Here is a 21,944-nt window from a genome sequence, read left to right on the forward strand (position 1 = left end):
GGATGAAAAGAAGAGGACGTAGGCGTAACAGAACATCAAGAACAAGACTTGAATAAAGCCATAACCAGCTGAACAGGGCAGTAGGGTGCCAAGGCAGGCATCATGAGCATAGCGTGGGCATTCATCGGCGATCGTGGAAAAAAAGGGAAAAGAAAGGGAAAAAAAAACCACCACGTAGGGCTCCCACGAACGGGACTTACAGGCTTCGCAATCGATGTTGTTAAAGGAGCTGGCATTGTGCAGCGAAAAGTGGGTCGAGGCATTGAGCGCCGAGACGTTGTAGCCGCAGTTTTCACCACCTGGCAGGATGGTGGGATCCACAAAGAGCTTGGCCAAGATCTCACCCATCTCGGCAGGTTCAGATCCAGTTGCAGATCCCAGTCACTCGCGCAAGACGAGGTAAAGCTATGGTAGGAGCCCATGGAAAAAGAAGCAGCGCGCAGGTGAGTGAGAGGTCCTGCAGAAACAAAGCTGGCCCATGCAGCCGCAGGCATCCTAGCTGGTCCCCAAGAAAATCAAACGCTCTTCACGGACACCACCCAAGGCATAAAAAAAAAAAAAAAAAGGAGCAGAAAAAGGCGGCGATCGGCATTGAGCCGCGGGCTGCTTGCTGCACCACATCAGGGTTCAGGCCTGACACCGCAGAGAACGGGCAGGGCGAAAAGAAAAGAAAAAATGCACAAATCCACAAGCATCAATGTGGCAGGGCGCTGGGCATTTGGTCGGGCCATGCGCCACGGCTGCCATCGAGACCAGGGACAGGACCTAGCGTGCCCCACAAACATTTCGCGCAGGTCCTTCCTTTTATACCACCACCACCACCACCACCCTGTGAGCAACATCCCCCCCCGCCACCACCCACCGAAACGCTTCAGCTTCAGACCTTTCAAGTCCCTTCAACCCCCTCCCCCCACACCGATACCCCCTTACCTGCATGCCCACCCCATCACTCACTCCCAGAGGCCCCAGCCCACTGCCATCCAGGGATCGGACCTCGTGTTACCTGTCTGTCTGTCAACTTGACTAAATGTGGCAACTTTTCATTTTCAATTTCAAAATTTTAATTTTTTTTCAATTTCAAAATTTTTTTGTCGCTTGGTGTTGTTTGTTATGCATCTCTCTTTTTACACTTTTACATGTGGTAATTGTGTTTTTGCTCTGTGTCTCTCTTTCGTTATCGTTGACTTCTCAATTCTCTGTCTCATCATCGATCTTTCTGTCTCTCATGTTTTTTTTCGTTTTTTTCGTTTTTTTTTTTTTTTTTTTTTTTTTTTTTTCTTATTTCGCGTGTTGGGTTTGGGTACAGCGGGGAGATGACGGACGTGACGGTCGAGGCCATCTTGATCCTGCTGGTGACTGGGGGGGCATTGGTTGGTTGGTTGGCATGGGTCTTGTTGGAGTGGGCAAGGATTTGCGTCTCGTCGCACGCCTCATTTCACGCTGCACTCGCCCTAGGTCGTCATCTTTACGCTGTTGGTCACCGTGCGCGGCAACTCGCAGTATCGAGCTGTCGATGCTACAGAGAAATGCATCACAGATCCGGCCGAGTTTACCGATATAGCGCCCCAGGTGTGGACTTGCTCCTGCTTGGCCTGCGAATATTGAGCACGAGTCTTTCTTTTTGATCACCACCCAGCTGCACCCTTTTTCATGCGACTCCACCCCACCCCTCCTCTGTCGCGCGCTGTACTACCAGTGGATGCACCAACGCATTATGCAGGGGCTCGAGGAAACCTTTTATCTTCGTCGCAAAGTCCGCAAGGTGGTCCGAGATCGTCAGTTTGTGCTGGACAATGGCAATGACCTGATTCAAGAATCTCGTCTATAAAGTGGCAAGCCGACCCGGATACACTCGCAGGATCCAACTTGTCTCATCCGAGCCAAGCAACATCCCTGTCGAGGCCCTTGGTTGTGCCAAGAGCCGATTCGAGGGCGTCAAATCAACGATCCATCAGTGGATGAGTCTCGTGACCAAGACAAAGCAGGCACGCGTCTCAGGTTCAAACCGTTCTGCATCCGCAAGACATGAGTGGTCTGGGCAGCCAAATGTCTTGGAACCGCAGCTTTTAACACGATCTGCCAACCTGCACGACCCTTAAACGTTCAAGCAAGCAAGCCATGGCGCTTGATAATGGATTTAATAGAAGCTAGGACTCTGAGAACCAATCGCACGCTCAATCTCAACTTGCGCCACGCCACTCGTCTGCCATCTGTTCCCACACGGCTCTGGCTATTTTCATGCATCGGCGGGCTTTTCAATACTACTAATAGTGTGACTGTATAATCGAAATCCAAAGATGATTCTTCGTCACCCCCGAACCCTCCTGCTTGCCACGAGGACACCAACCCTTGACACTGCATTGCTCGTCGCCTGAACAGCCTTATTCATGCGGAGCAAAAAAAGAGCGCTCTGGGAGCAGAGTCAAGCTTTTTACATGTTAGGAACAGCCCCGGACGAATAGCGTTTGAATAATGCAATTAGGCAAAGATGCGTGCTCATCGCTCGTCAACAAAAACCGGGTCATGGCGCAGGAGAGCCAATGCACCTTTGATGGACAGTAATGAGGGCGAGATGTAGCGCCCGGCAAGTCGTGGCACCATCGTCACGACCAACGGCTCCTGTCCCTGTTGCCACAGCGCCTCGACCAGTTCACGCCGTGTGGTGTGCACACGCGCACGTAGATAGCTTGCAAGCTCAGACTCACCGCTACACGGCGAATCAGACCACAAGTCGACCCAAGCGTCCACCAGTGCAGCCCGTGCGTTCCTGCCCGAGGGAACAACCAAGGCCAGTCTTGCCTCCGCCGAGCGCAGCTGCCATGCCGCCCAGCACAGCTGGCACGCACTTGACGCAGCGCTTGCTGAGTCTGAATCGCTCAGCGCCCGGGATAGAGCAGCAGTCGAGGCTTGGGTGTCAGAGCTCGGCTCCACACTCCCAGCAGCTTCGCTGTCTACACACCCGCCTGCTCTGGTCAATTCAGCCAAGAATGCCCAACACAGACCATCACTCTGTGGCTCAGGCTCGGATTGCCGCCGACCCCAAGCTGCCCAAGCCTGGCACTCCTTAAACACCAACACTGCATGCTGCGCACCCCACCGCTGGGCTACTGCCACTGCGCGTTCCATCACTTGCACCCGTTGTGCCCAGTTGACGGCAGCTGCCAATTGTCTTTCGGCCCAGGCTTGCAGTGTCTCCGGCCACTCGGTCAGCAAAGGCTCGTCTTCGTTTGCCAGGCCAACGGCCACCTGGTTTGCCGCAGACAATGGGAGCACCTCGAGCAAAGGTGTCGCGTATAGCCTGACCAAGCGCGGCTCGGTAGTCACCAGATTGTAGCACAACGCGTCCCATTCTGCGACCAGAGGTAGAACCCGTCCCAAGACTCCAGCTGCCACACTTGCATCCTCGTCCGCCTCCTGAAGTCGTCGCAACAAGGCTGCGACTAGCTGTGTGTGCCGAACACACTGGCTCATCTCACCCGCCCGCTTGCCGTGCTCGCTCTCCAGTTTTTGTAACAGTTTGGCAGACACGTCCAAATCTAGTCGAGCGGCGCATTCCACCAAGACACAAAGCACGCCCTGCGCACTGATGTCGCTTTTGTACAACTCAAGAAGTGATGCATCTGGCAGCGCTTTCAGCTCTTGCGCCACCTTCACCGCACAAGAGACACCATTCAGGTGCGACGGAGAAGCGTGAGAAAAAAAAATTGGACCGCTTACCACACAGCCAGCTTCTGACGGCTTGATAGCTTACCTCGTCAGTGGCTTGCTTTTTGACGCGTTGCCGGAGTGTATCGATGCGCTGAGCCAGCACGTCCAACCCTTCACCTGCCAGCACCCCATTGCAACTGAGACATATGCTCGTGGTCACATCTCCCGTTGCACCCATAAACCAGTGAAGCTCATACCCTGCTGGCTCCTGAGGCGCTTCGCCAACTGCTCGAGCACATGTTGTTGCGCCAGCGAAGGCCACAAGTGTAAAGTCTCCTCCAAAATCAAAGGGACAAACTATACGTGGGCAGCAATAACATTGGCAAGGCTTATTGAGAGGCGGTGTGCCACATTTTTGCGGTTGATGTCACAGGTTCACGTGACCTGCACATCAGATGATGAGATCCTACCTCCCCAACCTTATTCGAAGACCGACCCCCCTTCACAAGACCAATACAAAACCATATTCTTAGGAGCAGGCTTGACCCACCTCGGCCAGGACCGACGAGCCTTGTGCGTTGAGCCAGCGCATGCATTCCTCCCAGCTGCGCAAAAAAGCGTCATTCAATCGACCCTCCTCATCCACGCTAGGGCTGTCTCGCGAGCACACGTCCACCAGAACTCGAGCCAAAACCTAAGCGCATCAGGGTTTCCCGAGACTCTGGTCAGAAAGCAGGAAAGAAGAAGAGGACAAAGGAAAAAAAATAAAAGGAGAAACCCCACAACCCTTTCCTTTTTATTCGGATGCACGAGCAAAACTTTACCATTGGGCGGTCGATGGGCAGTGACTTGGACAAATCGTCAAGCAAATGCACAGCACTCTCAACACCCTTTTGTTGAGCCCAGTCACGAATGAATCCACAGCTATCGGCCTGCACCGCCTATATCCATGTCGTCGATCAAAACACGAAACGGGCACACGAGGTGTGATCACAAGGGGAGTTGTACACAGGCAATGCCAGCCAACCTGAACATCGACGGCCAGCCGGTCGCGCTGGGCAAGGACTTGCGCAACCAAAAGCTAAACCCAAATATACGAACAGTAAGTAGTCATGTGAGAATGAATAGGGGCGTTGCGGCGAAACGTGGGCCGTTGCTCCCACTCTGTTCTCATATTTTTTTTTTCTTTGCCTGCCTCTCCCTGAAATTGCCCACCCACCAAGACACGCTCTTTCCCTGCACGTACCTCAGATGCCACGCTGTCGTCGGTGTTCATCTGCTCAAGCAGCCGCACATAGCTGGCCGCATCCAGCCCATGCCTTTCCGCAGCCTCCTGAGCCTGCAATCGTGCGGGCCAAGCGGTTGAGGGAGGACCAGAAAGTACCGCCATCATGATAGCCACGTCAGGTGATGCCAACCTGACTTACCTGCGCAAGGGTAGTGCTCTGGGCAAATCGCGCGATGAGAGGCGCCGCAGAACGCGTGTTTTCTTTGCAGTGCGCCACAACAACCCCCTGGACGTTCATCGACAGCATGCAACCAGCATGTTACACAGACGTTAGAGCTTTGCGCAAATACACCGGGTCTTACACCCGGCCCAGCATGAGCAAGCGGAGCCACAGCGAAAGTGTGCACATGGCTCCGATAAACTGATCTTCAAAAAAAGAAGAAGAAAAACAAACAAACAAACCGAACAAACAAACGCACCTGCACAGCACGGGAAACATTCTCCTCTGACAACAAAAGCTGCGCCAGCACCAACACGTCCTGCGAGGCGGCCGTGGCCGTGCCATGCTGAGCCAGCAAGCTTGCAACCATTTCCGCTTTGGATTCGCGCTGAGCACGCTCCTGAAGATCTGGCAGGTATTGCGCTATTAAATCCTCGGTGCGCGACGCCTCTTTTTGGTGGCGAGCCCAGGCAAAAAGGTCGTGATCCTGTGGCGTGTGCAGGCGTGCCGCTCCAACCAAGGCCCATTTGAGCTCAGATGCCCCACGGCATAGCTCGAACCAGCAGTCTTGCGCGGCAGATGCATCGCCGTGCTCACACAATGCAGCCAGTGCTGCGGCTGGATCACTGGAAAACATGTGGGTTGCAAAGGCTAACCAGTCCTCCGCAGACGCCGCACGCATGGCATCACAAAGTCCTTTCGGTGTGGACCGGTCCAACGTCGCCACTGGACGCCCTTTGGGGCCGAGCAAGGTGGCGTCCACGCGGTGCTGCAGGCGCACAAGTTCCCGTACTTGAGCAGCCGGGGCCAGCAGCAGCGCGCGAGCCAGAATTGGCACGGCCTCGCGTGGCGCTTCCGCCACCAAGCCGTGGGCCAGGTCCGTCAAAAACTGTGCCCAAAGACATTTAGGTCAATCGGCAAAAGGTGAGTTGAAATGTTGCATCACGTGACAAGTAGAAATGGAACGGTCAAACCCGACTTACCTCCCAATCTTCGCAGCTGGCAGGCAAGAGAGTGACGGCCGTCATCACATCTCCTGAAGTCAAGGCCTTGCGCGCCAATGCCACATGCAACTCGTCTGTGACCCAGGCATAGCAGTGGCGAAACGCAGGTCAATAAGTGAAGGCTAAGGACAGCGCACAGGCAACCAGCATCTGCACAAGAGAGGAGAGGGTTGAAGGCCACACATACCGTGGCGGTCCAGGCCGATCAACTGCGCCACTTTAAGAGCATGTTGTGGTGTGCGTGGTGACAAATGCCCTTGCTCGATGGCCTCCAACAGGAAGTGCATGCGATCGGTTGCCGCCAAGACATCGTGGGGGAAGGCTTGAAAACCATACTGGCGAAGCAGACGGAATCCCTGCACAAGACCTCGAAAAGCCTGAATAGCTGGCTCCGATGCGGGGGCCAGAGCCAGCAAGGCTTCTGCTCGCTTAACGTCAGGTTGGTCAAAATCAGAGGCCGAGCTGACGAGCTCACTCACAGCATTCAGAATGGCTTGTGCACCTTGTTCACGCGTCATTCGCGTTTGCTCTTTGACCTGGACAGCCTCCGCCTCCGCCTCTGCCTCATCATTGGCTGGTGCAGAGTCACGATGGGCACGATGCACGCCCTGACGCGCTGCTGCCCCCAAACGCTGCGCAGTTCGCCATGAGCGCTCGAAGAGCGAGCGTGCTGTTGTCCCGGCTTCATGGCTCGAGCTGCCCTCACCAATCACAGAGGGGGCAGAGGAATTGGTGGCAAAGGGCAACAAAAGCTGACCCAACTGCGCACCATCGGCGCTGCCATCCATCAGCGCCAATTCTACCACCCGTGCATCCAAGTGGCTCGCAGGCACGGAGGCAAACACAATTTGACGCAAAACCTCCAAGCGTTCATAGCGCGCGGTCCAGGAGAGAGCGGAGCCCATGGAAAGTCGAAGTAGACGGGTGAGGTGCATTTCCTGCTGCGATGCTGGGCTTTGCTGCCAACCACGCACGGTGTTGGCGCTGACGCACTGGCCAAGCTCTGCCAACATGGCAGCGCATTCGGCCACATGCTGCCAGTGTGCACGTGCTTCGTCCTCTTCAAATGCAACTACGGCCAACTCTTCCCACTTGTTCTCTGCACACATTCAACAGCCCGGAGGTGCCGTGAGAAGGCAGGCAGAGGGTAAAACCAGTCAAAACAAAGATTGATCAGAGCCAAAAAAAAGCGGCAGCGGCGGCGATCCTAATTTACCGGGCACGATATCATGAAGTATGACTTGCTGGTAGAGCCGCGTGCGGCACTTGGTGTCTGGAAAAAGACGGCGAACCAACTTGGCATCGGCGAGCGCCTGGCACAAGGGAATGCGCTGTGTGTGTGTCTCGATAGCAGCAGCCATTGCGTGCTGTTTGGACAGGGCTGCCTTGCCGCCATGCAGGGAGGATTCAAACCAAGGCAGTAAGCGTTGCTGGAGTTCAAGACCACAGCGTTCGGAATTTTCAATGATGGCCGGCGTAGGAAGCAGCGCCGTGACTACGGTGCCGGCGCTGGCCCCGGAAAATTCCTGGGCATTGCGGATCACTGCCCCAGGCTTGTCATCGGCCACCAATGCGGCAACAAGCTGCAGAGCTGTGAGGTCGGCTTCCAGTCCAGTGAAGCCTCGGCCGACAGCCATTGCAGCCCAAGTGAAGGCCAACTGCACAAGGCACGCGTCATCAAGAGCGTGTACTCGTGCCCGAAAGAAAGATTCAATCTCGGTCAGGGGCGGGAGGTGTGTAGCCTGAAAGTCGTCAACACATCCGGCTAAGAGGTCGTGTTGTGACAAGGCAGCACGCGTGGAGGGTACAAGCGGCGGGGCGTCCTCGGTCTCAGCCCATGGCTTGTATTTGACAAACTCAATAGAATTTTGTCCATCACGGGAAATGCGTGGCATGAGGCGCTCGGCATGTTTTGGATTCATAACCAGAGGGAGTTGCTTCAGCACTAGCGGCAGATGCTCGGCCAGGCAGGCTTGATGGCGCACAAACAGGATGTGCAAGACGTCAACCTGCCCCCGGGCTGCTGCCTGGGCGGCCAGCTGGGCTAGAGGTGTGGCCAGCCAGGCGATGAAGCGGGCGTAATCAAAGTCGTCATTGAGAGCCTCAAGGACAAGTTGATGCGTGCGCAGGCGAGCGGAGAGCAACGTAAATTGTGCGCTCCAGTCATGACTCGAGGGGACCGCCTCCTGACGCCGAGACAGTTGGAGGCCATGTGCGTAGAGCTCGAGGCCATCTGCAATGCTTTGAAACTCGGCGCGTTGTAGGAAGCGGCAAACCCAGAGCTTGTCCGTGATGTGCGTCACCATGTCCTGAATTTGGTAGCCACGGACATCATGCAAGTTCAGCTGCAGCTTGTAAATGTCGTCAGTCGGCAGATCGTGCATGCGTGCGAGTTGCAGAGCTTCTGAGAACTGGTTCTGAGCAATCTTGCGCCGAAGAAGCTCCGCAAGGGTCACGCGACTGATGACCTGTGCGTGCAGCTGAGCCGTGAAGCTATAATCAAAGCTGCGATCAACAATCCAATTGGGAAGACGCCAAAGGCTCTGCTCTGGATCCAGGGCGGCAGCCTGCTGCTGGTGTGTGGCGTTGTTCACGAGTACTGGGTCTCGCACGGCAAAAGTGCACAAGTGATCAGACTGCTTCCCTGTGGGCAGCACAAAGAATCCATCATCCAGGTCCAGGGCTTCGTAGAGCGTTGCATTTGATGTCAACAGGGCAGGCAGCGAGAAAAGTTTACAGCCACCCGATGCAAACGTGACGGCGAGGAGATCGCCAAAAGCGGGGCACAGTTGAAGAGGACCAGCCCAGCTGTGGTCACGTTCGAGGGGCTCCACATGGGGTAGGTGGCAGGTGGCTCGGTTGCGCAAGAGATCAACGTGCTGAGCCGAGCCGGAGCCCTTGAGGATCAGCAGTGTGCCATCCTGCAGAAGAAGAAGTTCAGCCTGCTCTGTGCGGCAGTAGGAGAGAATGAGCTGCGGTGTCAGCTGACGGCGAAGAACATTTGAGGGCATGACGGCTTCCGGGTCGCGGAGCTCGAGCTCGGCTCGCCCAGCTTGTTGCACGAGGCGGCCTCGGCGCACCACGAGAGTCCCATCATGGGAAAAGCCATAAAGGGTCAGGGTGGGACCATTCATGGTCAGGCGCCCAACCGTACTCAACCCAAGGTGGTGCAGATTGATTGTGTGAAGAAGCTCGGTGCGTAAGGCAACGGCGCCCGGGGTAAGGGCGTGCACGGCAAGAATACCGTTGTAGCGCAGGGAGCAAAGTAGGTATCGGGCGTGAGCACCGCGCTGGACGGTGAGACCGTGGACATCCACCAGGCAACCATCGTGGTGTGTGGGTAAAGGTTGGTCGGAGCGGCTCGTTTCAGCCACGCTTCGCTCATCAATGACCATTGGGGCCAGCTGCGCCAAGCGGGTGCCCGTCTCTAAATCGAAAGCCTCTATCAAGCCTGTGCTGGTCCATCGCAAGGCAATTTGCTCATCGTCGGTGCTGGCCAGTCCACCCCAATTGTGATGGTTGTCCAGAGTACATGGCTGCAAGGTGGAGCGGGAAAGCAACACGCCTTCGCGCATCGTGAATAGCCGGCATTGTGCGGCGGTCGAAGCGAGGAGGAGCACATCGGTCTGGGCATGGGGGCCAGCCTGGCCCACGGTGTGCACGTGAAAAGGAAGGGCGTGCCGATCCTTGAACTGCACGGCAGCGTATGGCAAGCGGCATTGCTTGAACAGAGCGCTACCGAGGGAACGGCGAAGGGATCGTCAGCGGGTGAGCCAGGCATATGTGTCGATCCTCAGCACTGGCAGGCGTGGCATCCCCCTTACCTCCACCATCGATCGAAATACTGCTGGGCCTGCAAGCAGCGATCTGCATGACGATGGAAATGAAGAGTGTCACGTCGTTGGTGAGCCCTTCGAGAGAGACGACAGGGCAAAGGCAAGCCACAACAGCTAGCCCGGTGCTAGTGGGCCAAAGGAGGAGCACGCGAACGAGCACGCACCTTCAATGGCTGCGAGCCCAGTCCCATCCAGACTGGCTAGGGCCTAGAAACCGTGAGTTCACAGATGAGATACCGCGCCCTCGCCATCAAGGGGAGCGGGTGCATTTGAGCTGGACCAGATGATGAGCGTGAGAGGAGCATGCTGGAACACACGCGCCACCGTACCGGGCGGAAGGTCGCGGTGAGAAGAGCATCGTTCCACTGAAGCACCGTCTCATGCAACAGCATAGTCTCGCCGTCGCCCTGACCCGCAGTGACGGCGGTGGGCACCGCCATTCCGTCGTTTCGTTCTTCTGCTGCGACTGCCATACATACACACCAAATTATGAGAGAGAGAGACAGAGAGAGAGACAGAGAGAGAGACAGAGAGGTGCGAGCAGTCTTTTTGCTTACGTGTAGTATGTGTGTAACTGGAAATAAGCAGAGAACAAAAGAAAAGAGGCAAAAGATATCTCTGTCTCTGTCTCTGTCTCTGTCTCTGTCTCTGTCTCTGTCTCTGTCTCTGTCTCTGTCTCTGTCTCTGTCTCTGTCTCTGTCTCTGTCTCTGTCTCTGTCTCTGTCTCTGTCTCTGTCTCTGTCTCTCTGTCTCTCTCTCTGTCTCTGTCTCTGTCTCTGTCTCTGTCTCTCTGTCTCTCTGTCTCTCTCTCTGTCTCTCTCTCTCTCTCTCTCTCTCTCTCACACACACACACTCTCTCTCTATTTGTGCAGACGCATCATTTGGGCGGTTCTGGTTCTCGGAGGTCAGTTGAGCTGGGGTTGGCGATCTGAGCAAGTGTTGTAGGCATTGCGGAGCCAGGCCAGGCGGCGCTTGCGGAAGGCGGGTTTGTGATTGAGACGACCGGCTTGTTGGCGTGTCTGCCATGGTGCGCAGGGGACCGCCGGTCTTCGTGTGGCCCAAACCTCATCATATAATTGTTGATGGCCGCGTGCTTCGCCCGCAGGCGTTTGGTCGGCTTTCTGCTGGACAATGCTGACCAGCAAGTCGGACGCGAGCGGCCGATTTGCCGTCTCGTTCGAGTGGCTATAGATGGCAGTCTACGCCCGTGCGCACTGAAACCCTTTGAATAGTTGAAGGTCAACATACGCTTGCCGCACCACCACCACCACCACCATGAGCCAGCCTCTTGAAGCAAACGTTTTTGCAGCCGATATCGGCTGTCAGACGACGGGTGCGTTCCTGCCCGTGCCTACACCCCCCGTGCAGGCAACTGCACTCCACCCAAAGCATTGGCTTTTTTTTTTTTATGCCTGGCGCTATCGCAGCACAGCCAGCCTTTCTGACACGGTTAAACTTACCTGATGCGTTGCCTGCACGGCCTTCACGTGTGTTCCGAAAAAAAAAAAAAAAAAAAATAGGGCAAGTGGGGGCAAACTTCCAACATTTGTGGGAGGACGCTCAGGCTCACGCAGCCCAGGGCAACTGGCGTGAGGCCGTCCAGCTGCTTGAGCAGGCCGCGGAGGCTGCTTCGGAGCATGGGAACACCGAAGCGGAATTCAAGGCCTGCCAAGCCATTGCCAACTTTCTCAAGAAGCAAGGCCGCTTGCATCAAGTGCTTACCGTCGCTCAACGCCAGCTCGAACTGGCAGAGCAAAGCAAGCAACCAACCCTCATTGCCCGCTTACACAATACGATTGGAGGCATTTACTACGATCTGGCGACCGGTCGCGATCGCAGCGAGAGCCCCATTCTTCAATCTGCCAAACTGCACGATTCAACCTCCGACCCACCCGCAACAACAACCACACCGACCCCCACCCCGGAGGAGTCGGCCTCGGCTGTTGTCAGACACCTCGGTAGTGCCGTGGAGCACTTTGAGCATGCTTTGGCTCTGGGGCGCGCCCTTCATGACCGGTCCATCAATCTCAAGGCCTATCGTGGCCTGGGCCACGTCTGTTTGGTGCGCGATCAACGCGATGCAGCCATGGAATACTTGGAGTTGTACCGCAAAACCGCAAAAGGCATTGGTCAGCCCAAGGAACAAGCCCGAGCCTGTGGTATCATGGCCGATCAGCTCGCGCTTTGGCATGCCGAAGGCTACAGTGCTTACCTTGGCGGTGACAAGGATGTCTTTAACCAGCAAATTCGGCTCCGCGAAGAACAGGCCGCTTGCGCGCTTGACGCCAAGCAACCCGTGTGGCGCCTAACGGCCACTTTTGCTTTGGCGCAACTCAATGAGACAAGCGGCTCTTACACGGAATACTATGGCGAGCGTCGCGCTCGTGAACTCTATGCTGATTGTCTAAAGCAAGGGCGCGAAATTCCCCTCTCCGAACTGGGCGAAGAAGGTGCCGCCATCATGAAGGAGGCTGCTGCCAAGCTTGAATATCTCAATTCCTCCAGTTGTACGCTTCAATAGCAATGTTAGCATCCTCCACCAATTTAGCCCAGACCTCGTCTTGATTTAACTTGTTTTATTTCTTCTCGTCATTGTCTTTTCCTTTTTTTTTTTTTTTTTCTTTTTTCTCTGTTGCCGGTTTGGGGAAGCATTCTGTGTGCAGGGGGTCGCAGAGTCTGACCCACCACACGGAGCCAAGTAATATGACTGCAACGCTTTGGTTTCAATTCACAAAGCAAACGTCCTTTGCCAGTCACTCTTGCAGCTCATCTCAGCATGATGACACAGATGCGAGGCACTGTGTAGAAGCCTCGCATCTGTGTAAATTTTAAAAACTTCTCAGCGAAGAACGACAGGCAAAGCAAGCAAAACAATGTCGCCATCGAAGACAAAATAACTTGTTTGGACACGGAATGACCTGGCGCCTATTCCTTCCAGTTATCGCACAACTTACTCAGATCGCGGCCAACTTTCTCGAAAGGAATGTCACCGTTCTTGCCCTGATTGTTGGCGGTCAACGCCAACCACGTCGTGTAATCACGGACCGTATTCAAATCAAAGTCGGCCATGTCCAACTGTAAGATGCAACGGTCCCACCAGAGCCGCGTGAGCGTGTCAAATCAAAGCAGAGGACCGATTCGACACGACAGCGGGCGGGCAAAGCCAGGGCAATAACTGACGACGCCCGGTCAAACGAGAATACCAGGACAACGAGGGCAATGGAAAAAACACAGACACAAGGACAAGGAGGGGGAAAAATAAAGTAAAATAAAAACTAAAAACGGGCACGAGCACTCACGTTTTGATAATTGTTTGAGGCGAAGGCAAACTTGGAGAATCGCTCAGCGCCATGATAAATATGATACATAAGAAAGGTGCACGGGTGAACCAGATTGGTTGTTCCTGCATCGTACTGCGACTTGGGGTGCAGTCGAATGTCGATATCGGTGGTCAGAAGATGGTTGACGGCAATGTCCTGCGAGTAGAGAAGCATGACGCCCTCATGCAGGCCCGAGCCCCACTCGCACATCGCATCCTTGGGGCGCAAGCCCAGGGGTAGCTTGCAGGGTGTGCCCTCGGCAAAGAGAAAGTAGCGGGCAAACTTGCCCGCTGCCACGGTAAGGGCAGCAATATTAAGAACGTCGTGCGCAGGGCCATAGTAGGTTGATGCAATGTTGGTGACGGAGCTGTAATTGAGGCCCATGGCTGCCGCTGCATTGGCCAGTTTGTGCCGAGCGTAACGCGTAGAGTAGGCTGCGTTCTCACCCATGTACACGTAATCCAGCCAGTAGTCGCGGAAGCGCGGGGAGGGAAAGGTGTCCGCGTCGGCGCGTAGCAGAGTTTCGTATTGCTCAAGCAATGGTCGCGTGTCCTTGTTGACCAGAATTTCCACCGAGTTGAACCAACCATCGTAGTTTTCAGGTTCGCGCTCCGCGGCACCAGCAAACTCAATGAGCCAGCAGACGCCGGGGCTGCCCTCGGGGGGCGGGGAGGTCTTCTCCTTGAGCGTCACAAACTCACACCCGTGCCCAATGCCGCTCAAAACCTTTTTGCCGCCAAAGATAATAACGTCCATGGCTTGGTCCGGCTCGTTGAGTTTGAGCTCGCGCCATGTTTTGACCCACCACTACAAACGCATTGCAAGGATTCATATGACATTGGGCATGAGTGTGGGCGCTCGGCCTAGAGCCAAGAGTGGCCGGAAACTCCCCAGCAGCTAGGAGGCCAGGCAACATCAACAACAACAACAACAACAACAACAACAAAAGGCAAGGGGCAGCCAACAGAGCAGTGACACGAGAACGTACGCGAAACTGGGGCTGAGCGCCAAAGTGATGATCGTCCGCAAAGTGCACGACCACACGGCGGTGGATGTATTTGGGGCGAGGGCGAGTCGCAATCTCATTCATGACCTGGCGCACCTCTAAACCGTACTTGTCCATGTTTGCTTTGCGACGACGAGCAAAGTAGAGAAGCCAAGGCTCAAATCCAATGGGCACAATGTTGTTGTTAACGCGCATGAACCATTGCTTTTGCGCAGTTGCACAAGGGGTCAAGACAGCCTCGATGTACGATAGGCCCGGTGCCGTGACGCAAAGGTTCGACGCGACGTGCACCAGCCCCACGCTGGGCTTGAATTCGAAGACCTGGCTCGGCTCGTCGCTGCTGATGCACTTGGCTGTTTTGAGTCGCTATTCGAAAGAAGCAAAGCCACAGGCGGCCAGATCCAGCAAAGTCAGAGCCAGAATGAGCTGGTTGGACATGATCAGCAAAAAGATGAAACACCACCCCGCCTCAAAAAAAAAAAAAAAAAAAAAAAAAAAAAATTATGGCATGAACAGATGGCACCAGGTTTGCAAAACACAACAACATACTCGCTCGTTGGCAGTGAGACAGAATGCTTCGCCTTCTGGCGTGCGAAAACCCAAGGTGCCCTTGTCGCGGGCTTGCCACTGCTGCTTGTCAAAGTGGTTCTCAATGCACCAATCCATAAAGACTTGGTTGTTTGAGATTCGTGTGAGACAGCGATGGGACGTGGGATCGCCATTGAACAGCCAGATGCGCTCGGTAGGCCCCTCCGCCAAGATGAGATCAGTCTCGGTCTCAGCAGCCTCATCAAAGTGCAGCATGTCCTGCACCAACTTCTCCTCGTCGCGTCGGCGAGTCTCCTCATCAAGAGCTGGGGGTGGCGGTGGCGGCGGAGGTGGCTCTTGAGCCGGTGCAGGAGCCGGTGCAGGCACTTTCTTTTGGAACCGACCACCTTGAGGAGGTGCAGGTTCTACTGGCCCGTCGTATTCATCATAATCATCGTCCACCAAAGGGTTCGCCTGGCCTGGCAGAGGCATTTGACGGGGCTCTCCAGCCCGGCGAGCATGTGGGATCTCCAAGTCTCGGCTATGAGGGTAGGCTTCATGGTCTTTCATGTAGATGTGCAGCATGTTGCTAGCCAGGGCTAGGACCACAATGGCCAGCAACAGCGTTTCGCGCAAGTCACCTTGCGCCATGGTGAAGGGGGGCAAGAGGGACACGGAACGCGCGCGACAGCGCTTCCGCCCGGTCACAAGCTCACGGCCTAGATGGGCCGGTAGGTTCCTACAGGCCACGAATGCGTCCAAAGAGCATAAGCGCGGGTGTGAGCGTTGGCCAGCGAGGAGACATGATGCGCTTGACAGCCCAGACATGCCCACGACGCGCGTGTGTGTGACCAATGTTCAAAAAGCACCAACGCCGCAATCCGACCCTGCCTCGGGACCAAGCCCCATCGGCCTCCACCCATTGGTCAGCCAGACCCCTTCAGTAATCCCACACCTTCACAAAAAGTGATCCTGCATTCACCAAACCACCCAATTGGGTCCACCGCCAGCCGGGACACCCTCCCACGATGCCGTTTGATCACTTGCACACACACCTAAAAAAAAAAAAAAAAACTCGAACATGCACACACCAAGTGATTGTAAGCTTATATGTGTGACAACGGTCACGCTTTAAGTACGTTGCGTTGACTTTGTCTGTCTGTGTGAGTTCTTGTGCTTGAATGGGTCGGTGAAAACGGCTGTTCCATCTAACTGTTGTGCCAGTGAGCGGTTTTTGTTTTTTTTTGTTTGTTTTTTTTGCTATGGGGGATCAATCACGGCCCCAACGGCGAGATTGGGAGGCGTCGACATGCATTCGCGCAAAATGATAAATTTAATCGAGGACCTGAAGCCGATTGAAGTCACGATCAAGGCTAGTCATCAAGAGCCATGGGATCTACCAACGGCCAAGGTCGGCCGCATTGACGTTGCTAATGGAGAAGAGAACCTTCTCGCGGCACACCTCCAGCGACGTATAGCGAGGCAGCTCCACGCTGTTGAAGCATGTATGACTAAGACATTAATGTAAAAGGCAGTGGCACGAGGGAAATGCAGTGGCATGAGAGGAATTGAGTGAGACAAGCCTGGGCAAGCACTACATACCTGACGAGAAGCGAGTCAACCAAGCTTGCGTGACTGCCCGAAACAGAGAGGGGCGGGTGCATCGTTGCAAACCCGTGCACCGGCGGGACTGCATTGCCGGTTGTGAATATCAGAAATTTGGAGCACTGCTCCGGTGTGAGTTCTCCCAAGACGGTCACAAAATAGTCAAGCGTGGCCGCGTCTGGTCGCGGAGATGCAACCCGCATATTTTCAATCATGTCCTGTACGTCAATGTCGGGCTTGCCCCGTACTAGCTGTTGCAGCTCGCCTGGCGAAAAGATACAGGCCAGATGCGCCGGGCACGCATCGTGAAAGCCGCGCACAAGCTGTAGGAGGGGCAGGTGGCGGCCCAGGTAATACTCGACAAAGAGTCGTAGGTAGGTGTTCCGGTTAAAGCGTGTTACAGCCACGTTGGCCCCATCCTCCATGAGCTCAATGTCATCGCCAGTGTCGTCATCTACACTGAACGTCAAGCCCATGTCGTCCAGCTCGTTCATCTGGCCGATGCACTTGACACTGGCTACAATCGTGGGACGGAAGGCCTCGAGATCCTCGATTCGCAGCGTCTGGCCCAGCAGTAATTTGAAAAGGGCAAGCGGAAAGGGGACCGGGAACAGCACGTCATCCCGGCATACGGCCAGTCCCAACAGTCGTCCCAGACCGCGCAGCCAGTCATCCATCTGGGCCACCGGCTTTTTTCGAAAGTACACGACGCCAGGCTCCACTTCAGCAAACGGGGAATCGCCATCCGTGAGAGTCAACGCGCATTGCGTAATGACCGAGCGTAGCACGCCTCCCACATCCTCTGTGTTGGCCGACTCGACCATCGAGACCGTCAAACGCCCGTGCCGCAGCTGATTAACAGTGATGGCTTCGCTTGAAAGGCCGAGCAAAAAGTCGTGGCACAGCTGGGTCTCCGACACGGGAATGCCCACCTCCAAGCCTTCAAATGGATTGGCTGCTTGGTACCGTTCCAGATGCGCCTTGAAAATGGCATGGCGCTCCTCAAAGCTGGCTCCAGCCTCCAGTTCTGCCGCCGTGTAGTAGTCTCGCGGCTGCGACGGTTTGCCAATGCTAAAGGCCGACGTGATGCGCAGTTGGTCCATCAGGCGGGCCCGCCCAAAGGTAATGAGCATGGGGGCCTGTAGGCTCAAGGAAGTCTCGCTGCGCAGACTTTGGTCCAGCTTCTTTTGCTGCAATGCCTGAGCCTCTGAAACAAAGGCACTGGGCGGGTCCAGGCGCTCCGGCTCGAGGAGCCAGTGGAACAACGCCTCAAACTCCACGCCCGGCGCCAAATCCAATCCCGCACCCGTCAGCTCTTCGCGCTTGATGGTTGCGCTCTGCATCAACGTGCTCATGGGCTCAAGGAAGCTGAAGAGGACCATGAGCATGCCATCTGCGGGCGCGGCGCGGGCTCGCACCCACACATCCAGTACGTCACGCAAGTGCGCATGAGCTGAAGCCCAAGCATCGGTGTCGTCCACAATTGTAGCGGCCTGTTCAATGAGGGCATTGGCTAGGTTGGCGTCGACGCTCAGATCTTGCACCAAACCCTTGAGGAACTGAATCAAGGCCGTATGACGGCGGTCCACTGACTCCTGCCGCGTAACAGCGGTACGGTGTTGTGCCTGTAGTTCCTGAAGATGGGACAAAGCGTGTTGCACGTTGTTGGGGTGGCAGGGGAGCTCATTTTCCAGAATACATTCGGCAATTTGCTCGAGGGCTCGGTCAATGGGGTCGCCCTCCTGCTGCAAGTGCCCGCGCACAATCTGTGCTGCCTCGCGTCGGAACTTGGGGTGCAGCAGCATGTTGGCCAGCGCGCCGTGCAAATTCTCCTTGACGAAGGGGGCCAGCGAAGCGTAGAGGATGCAGCGCGCGTTATCCACATCCATGGCGTCGCGCATGGAGGTGAAAATGATGATGCTTTCAGGGACGTTGAGGGTGAGCGCATACGTGCTGCGAAAGGCGCTGAGATTGTTGTGGAGGTCGTTGATCCGGTCACACTGATTGATAAACACCAGAAAGGGTTTATTCATGCGCTTGATATCATTGACGATTTTGCACTCGGCGCCAGCAATATGCCCGGCTGCAAAGACACAGATGAATAGCGTAGAGCAGTAGCCAAATCGTGCCGTCATATCAGCGACGTGTTCGTGCTCGTCATCAGCGCCTGGCATATCCACCACGTGCACTGCCAGCTCTGGCGTGGCGCTGGTGGCGGCATCGGCGGCAGTGCTCTGATCCTGGCGGTAACGGCTGGGGTCAAGCGCGTAGACCCCCGGCAGCTCTGTTCGCGTCAGCATGTCGGGCCGCGTGTCAATGTCAAAGAGGCGGTTGATGCAGGTCGACTTGCCAGCGTTGTGCACGCCCACGAAGGTGACCATGAGGTTGGATCCAAGTGTATGACGCAAGCGGTGAAAGTGGCCCATGACCTTGATGTGGGAGGAGAGGGTGACCCGTGCGTGTTTGCTGGCCACAATGTGTGCTGGGTGGCTCTTGTCCTGGCGTTGGGCCTCGACGGCTTGTTGCAGGGCCTGTTGAATCTCACCCAGGCTCGTTTCGTGCAGCTCCTTGCCGTATGTTGTGCGCCAGTAGGCGCAGAGCGCATCCTCAAGACTCGTGAGTTCTTCCAGCACGTTGGTGGTGGGCTGGTCAAAGATGTGCAGAACCAGCTCCATGACGGCCAAGTATTGGCGACTGGGTTGATCGCGCATGCTGGCAGCAGCCACGCGCAGGAGGGACATGCCAACCAGCCCGATAGCTGCAGCCGGAAGGGCGGCAATGCTGGCCGGGATGAGCGCAAGGCCAGTCGAGGTATGGATCGGCTGCTCCGCCGCCTCGCGATTGAAAAGCAGGGTGGCGGGGGCGGCAAGCACGGCCGCAGGCACGGCCGCCACCACGGCCGCCACCATAAAGACAGCCCCGGCAAACTGACCCAAACGCGCGAGGACGCGGCGCAGGAAGCGGCTGACACCGCTTTGGACATCCAGCTGAAGTGGGGTGGCAATTTTGTTCGCCACACGATTGAGCTCACGGCTGGCCACGTTCATGGTAAGCTTGGCACGTTCGATGGTGGGATTGCTGGCAAAGGCTTTCACTTCTGACTCTAGCGTATGGGTTCCCAGCATCAAGGCCTCGATGGCGAAGAGGTCATCCAGCAGGCTGAGAACGGCCGATGAAGGCCGCATGACAGGACTGCCTGCGGTACCAGCGGCAGCACTGCCACCATCCATGCTCATGCCGGTGGCGGCAAAGGCCGTGAACATGGCGGTGGCCATGGCATGCGTCGGTTGGGGCTTGAGGCTTGGCGCCGGGGGCCGGGAAAAGGGCTGGCCGCCTTGTTCGAGGCGGGCGTGCTCCAGCACCACAAAGCGAGCAAACGCCTCGCGCAAGATGTCATAACCGGCCGTATTGTGCAGGAGGGAGCTGGGATCAAGGTCTTGACCCACATTGACATTGTCACGAGTAATCTCAATGGCGGTGGAGACCCCGAAATCTGTCTGAATCAAAAGCTGGCAGGGGGCATGTCCATCATCATTGACCTCGAGGCCCATGAGCACAAACTTGGCGCCATCCAGGGCGGTGGGCATGCGGACAATGACTTGAGACACGCCACCCGCGCTGGGGCGAAAGAGGTCGCCACCTGCCAGGATCAAAGGCGCCACGGGTAGGGATTCACCCGGTGGGCTCTCCATCAGGTGCAGCTCCTGGCCGTTAAGACTGGTGCGGCCGAGAATGGCCTCGAGGTTCTCGCCTTCGACGCGCAAGTCCATGCGTTCACTGGTAGCAACGACGTGGCAGGCACGGATGACCGGGGTAAGCGGGAAGGGCATGGCGGAAGCGTCGGGGGCCAGGACGTCCGTGGGCGGTGAGGGCCAAGCAAGACTTCGACTGTGCTTGCGCACGTTGGCTAGGTAGACGTCAGCAGCCATCAACTCGTCGAAGGCCTGGTCAGGGTCAATGACAAAAGTCGGAGCATGCGGGTCTTCCAGAAAGCCGTAGTTGCCAAAGACCATGGGTTCGATGCGTCGATAGTCTGATTCCTCGAGGAGGCGACTCGCGGCCTGGACCTGGGCTTCATCCAGTTGACGGGCGTGTGTGTGAATATTATGGACGGGCTGACTAGCCAGTTGGAGCAGGACGTCAGTAAGACCGGGGCAAATCTCGGCACGAATGGGGCCCGGAATACCACCCAGCATCAGACAGAGCATGGTAAGGCGGGGCATGCAATCTCCACCCAGGACCAAGGAGAGGTGTTCACTAAGATGGCGATCGTTGATGGCCAGGGCTGCCTGAGTGTTGACGAGCGACCCGGCGCCTGTGGCAAAGGCGTGGACGTGGAGTTCGTCGTCGGCCAGGCGCCGAGCGGTGTGTCGTACAACGACGGCGGCCAGGTGGGCCAGTGCGCCGCTGACGCCATGGCCTGAGAGGACAAGGCGACGTAGTGATGATCCCTCGCTTGAGTGTGGACTGGCGGTGCCAGAGCGGGGGACAGTGCTACTCTCATGGCTGGCAGAGGCTTCGTCAGGGTGGCACAGCTGGATCAAGGTTTCAAGCGGGAGTGCCCCAGCCAAGGCCAGTGCGGTGGCATTGGCGCGGCAATCGTCAGGCAGGCCGGGAATGGCGTTGAAGGTGGCATCACCAAGAATTGCTCTGATTTGGGTTGGACGAAGGTCCACGCAGACAATAACGGCGTCGGTGCACACGAGGATGTGGCAGGGAAAATCGGCGTGCTCCCGCGTGCGGATGACGCGAAGGATGCCCAAGCGCGGGGCTTCGGTGGTCAGACGCGTGGCATCGGTGCGCGCTTCAAGGGCACGCTGGTGTTCGAGGCCGACTTCGGCTCGAACCAGATCAAGGGAGTCGAGCTCATGCTTGGCTTGGGGGGCAGGTGGTGGAATATCAAGAATGGCCGTGTAACGTTCGCCTGCCTGCAGGTTGCGAAATTGGCCGTGGTTGTCCGGCACGTAGAGCTGGGCGTTGGCAGGATCGAGCAGGCTACGGCAGGCTGCACCGGCGTGAGCTGCAATGGCAGCACTGGACACCTCACGAACGGGGAGAGGAAGGTCCTCGATGGGGGTGGTGCCCGGTGCGACCGGGAACACGATAACCACTGGTTTGGTATTGCGGCCCATGATTGTGTGGACGTGGGTGACTCGCCTCGGTGGTCTTAAACCTACAAGGCGCGGGCGACACGCGATTCGATCAGTGAAACGATCAAGATTGACGCGTCCAGCTTGGAGCCCACCGCACACACAAACACACCTCTAGATTCTTGCGTGCCAAGCCACACCACGCGACCAGCCTCAGCAGCTACACCAAGCCGAGCACTGCTGCACGGCTCGCACAAAACACCCCCCGAAACACCATCAAGTCTTCCAAGCGCCCGTGGACAACCCCGAACACAGCCAGCTCCCGTCTGCTCGTGAAGCTGCAGGCAAGCTCGTCATTGAGTCAAATACGAGAGAGAGAGAGAGAGAGAGAGAGAGAGAGAGAGAGAGAGAGAGAGAGAGAGAGAAATGAATTGGTTTGGTCGGTTGAGAAAGAGAGAA

The 21,944-nt window shown here is 56.3% G+C and overlaps 4 protein-coding genes across 4 annotated transcripts; 1 reads left to right on the top strand and 3 right to left on the bottom strand.

The window, feature by feature from the left end:
• Window positions 1–2,496: 2,496 nt before the first annotated feature.
• Window positions 2,497–10,376, bottom strand: MONBRDRAFT_5066 (uncharacterized protein; the record flags this gene model as incomplete). The annotated part of the gene is made up of 11 exons (XM_001742638.1): window positions 2,497–3,648; window positions 4,199–4,342; window positions 4,895–4,987; window positions 5,076–5,162; window positions 5,356–5,985; window positions 6,080–6,174; window positions 6,288–7,199; window positions 7,317–9,835; window positions 9,925–9,967; window positions 10,101–10,143; window positions 10,266–10,376. The coding sequence occupies 11 exons, from the start codon at window positions 10,374–10,376 to the stop codon at window positions 2,497–2,499; spliced, it is 5,829 nt and encodes a 1,942-aa protein (XP_001742690.1).
• Window positions 10,377–11,211: 835 nt separating this feature from the next.
• MONBRDRAFT_5067 (uncharacterized protein) lies at window positions 11,212–12,457 on the top strand (the record flags this gene model as incomplete). The annotated part of the gene is made up of 2 exons (XM_001742187.1): window positions 11,212–11,269; window positions 11,511–12,457. 2 exons carry the CDS (start codon window positions 11,212–11,214, stop codon window positions 12,455–12,457), a joined length of 1,005 nt encoding a protein of 334 aa, XP_001742239.1.
• A 189-nt stretch (window positions 12,458–12,646) lies between these two features.
• Window positions 12,647–15,441, bottom strand: MONBRDRAFT_30867 (uncharacterized protein; the record flags this gene model as incomplete). The annotated part of the gene is made up of 4 exons (XM_001742639.1): window positions 12,647–13,011; window positions 13,236–14,063; window positions 14,245–14,628; window positions 14,812–15,441. 4 exons carry the CDS (start codon window positions 15,439–15,441, stop codon window positions 12,862–12,864), a joined length of 1,992 nt encoding a protein of 663 aa, XP_001742691.1. The 3' UTR covers window positions 12,647–12,861.
• Window positions 15,442–16,186: 745 nt separating this feature from the next.
• Window positions 16,187–17,072, bottom strand: MONBRDRAFT_14126 (uncharacterized protein; the record flags this gene model as incomplete). The annotated part of the gene is made up of 2 exons (XM_001742640.1): window positions 16,187–16,301; window positions 16,393–17,072. The coding sequence occupies 2 exons, from the start codon at window positions 17,070–17,072 to the stop codon at window positions 16,187–16,189; spliced, it is 795 nt and encodes a 264-aa protein (XP_001742692.1).
• Between the last annotated feature and the right edge of the window lie 4,872 nt (window positions 17,073–21,944).

The sequence above is a fragment of the Monosiga brevicollis genome, genomic scaffold (assembly GCF_000002865.3).
Source record: "Monosiga brevicollis MX1 MONBRscaffold_2 genomic scaffold, whole genome shotgun sequence".
Taxonomy (NCBI): domain Eukaryota; class Choanoflagellata; order Craspedida; family Salpingoecidae; genus Monosiga; species Monosiga brevicollis.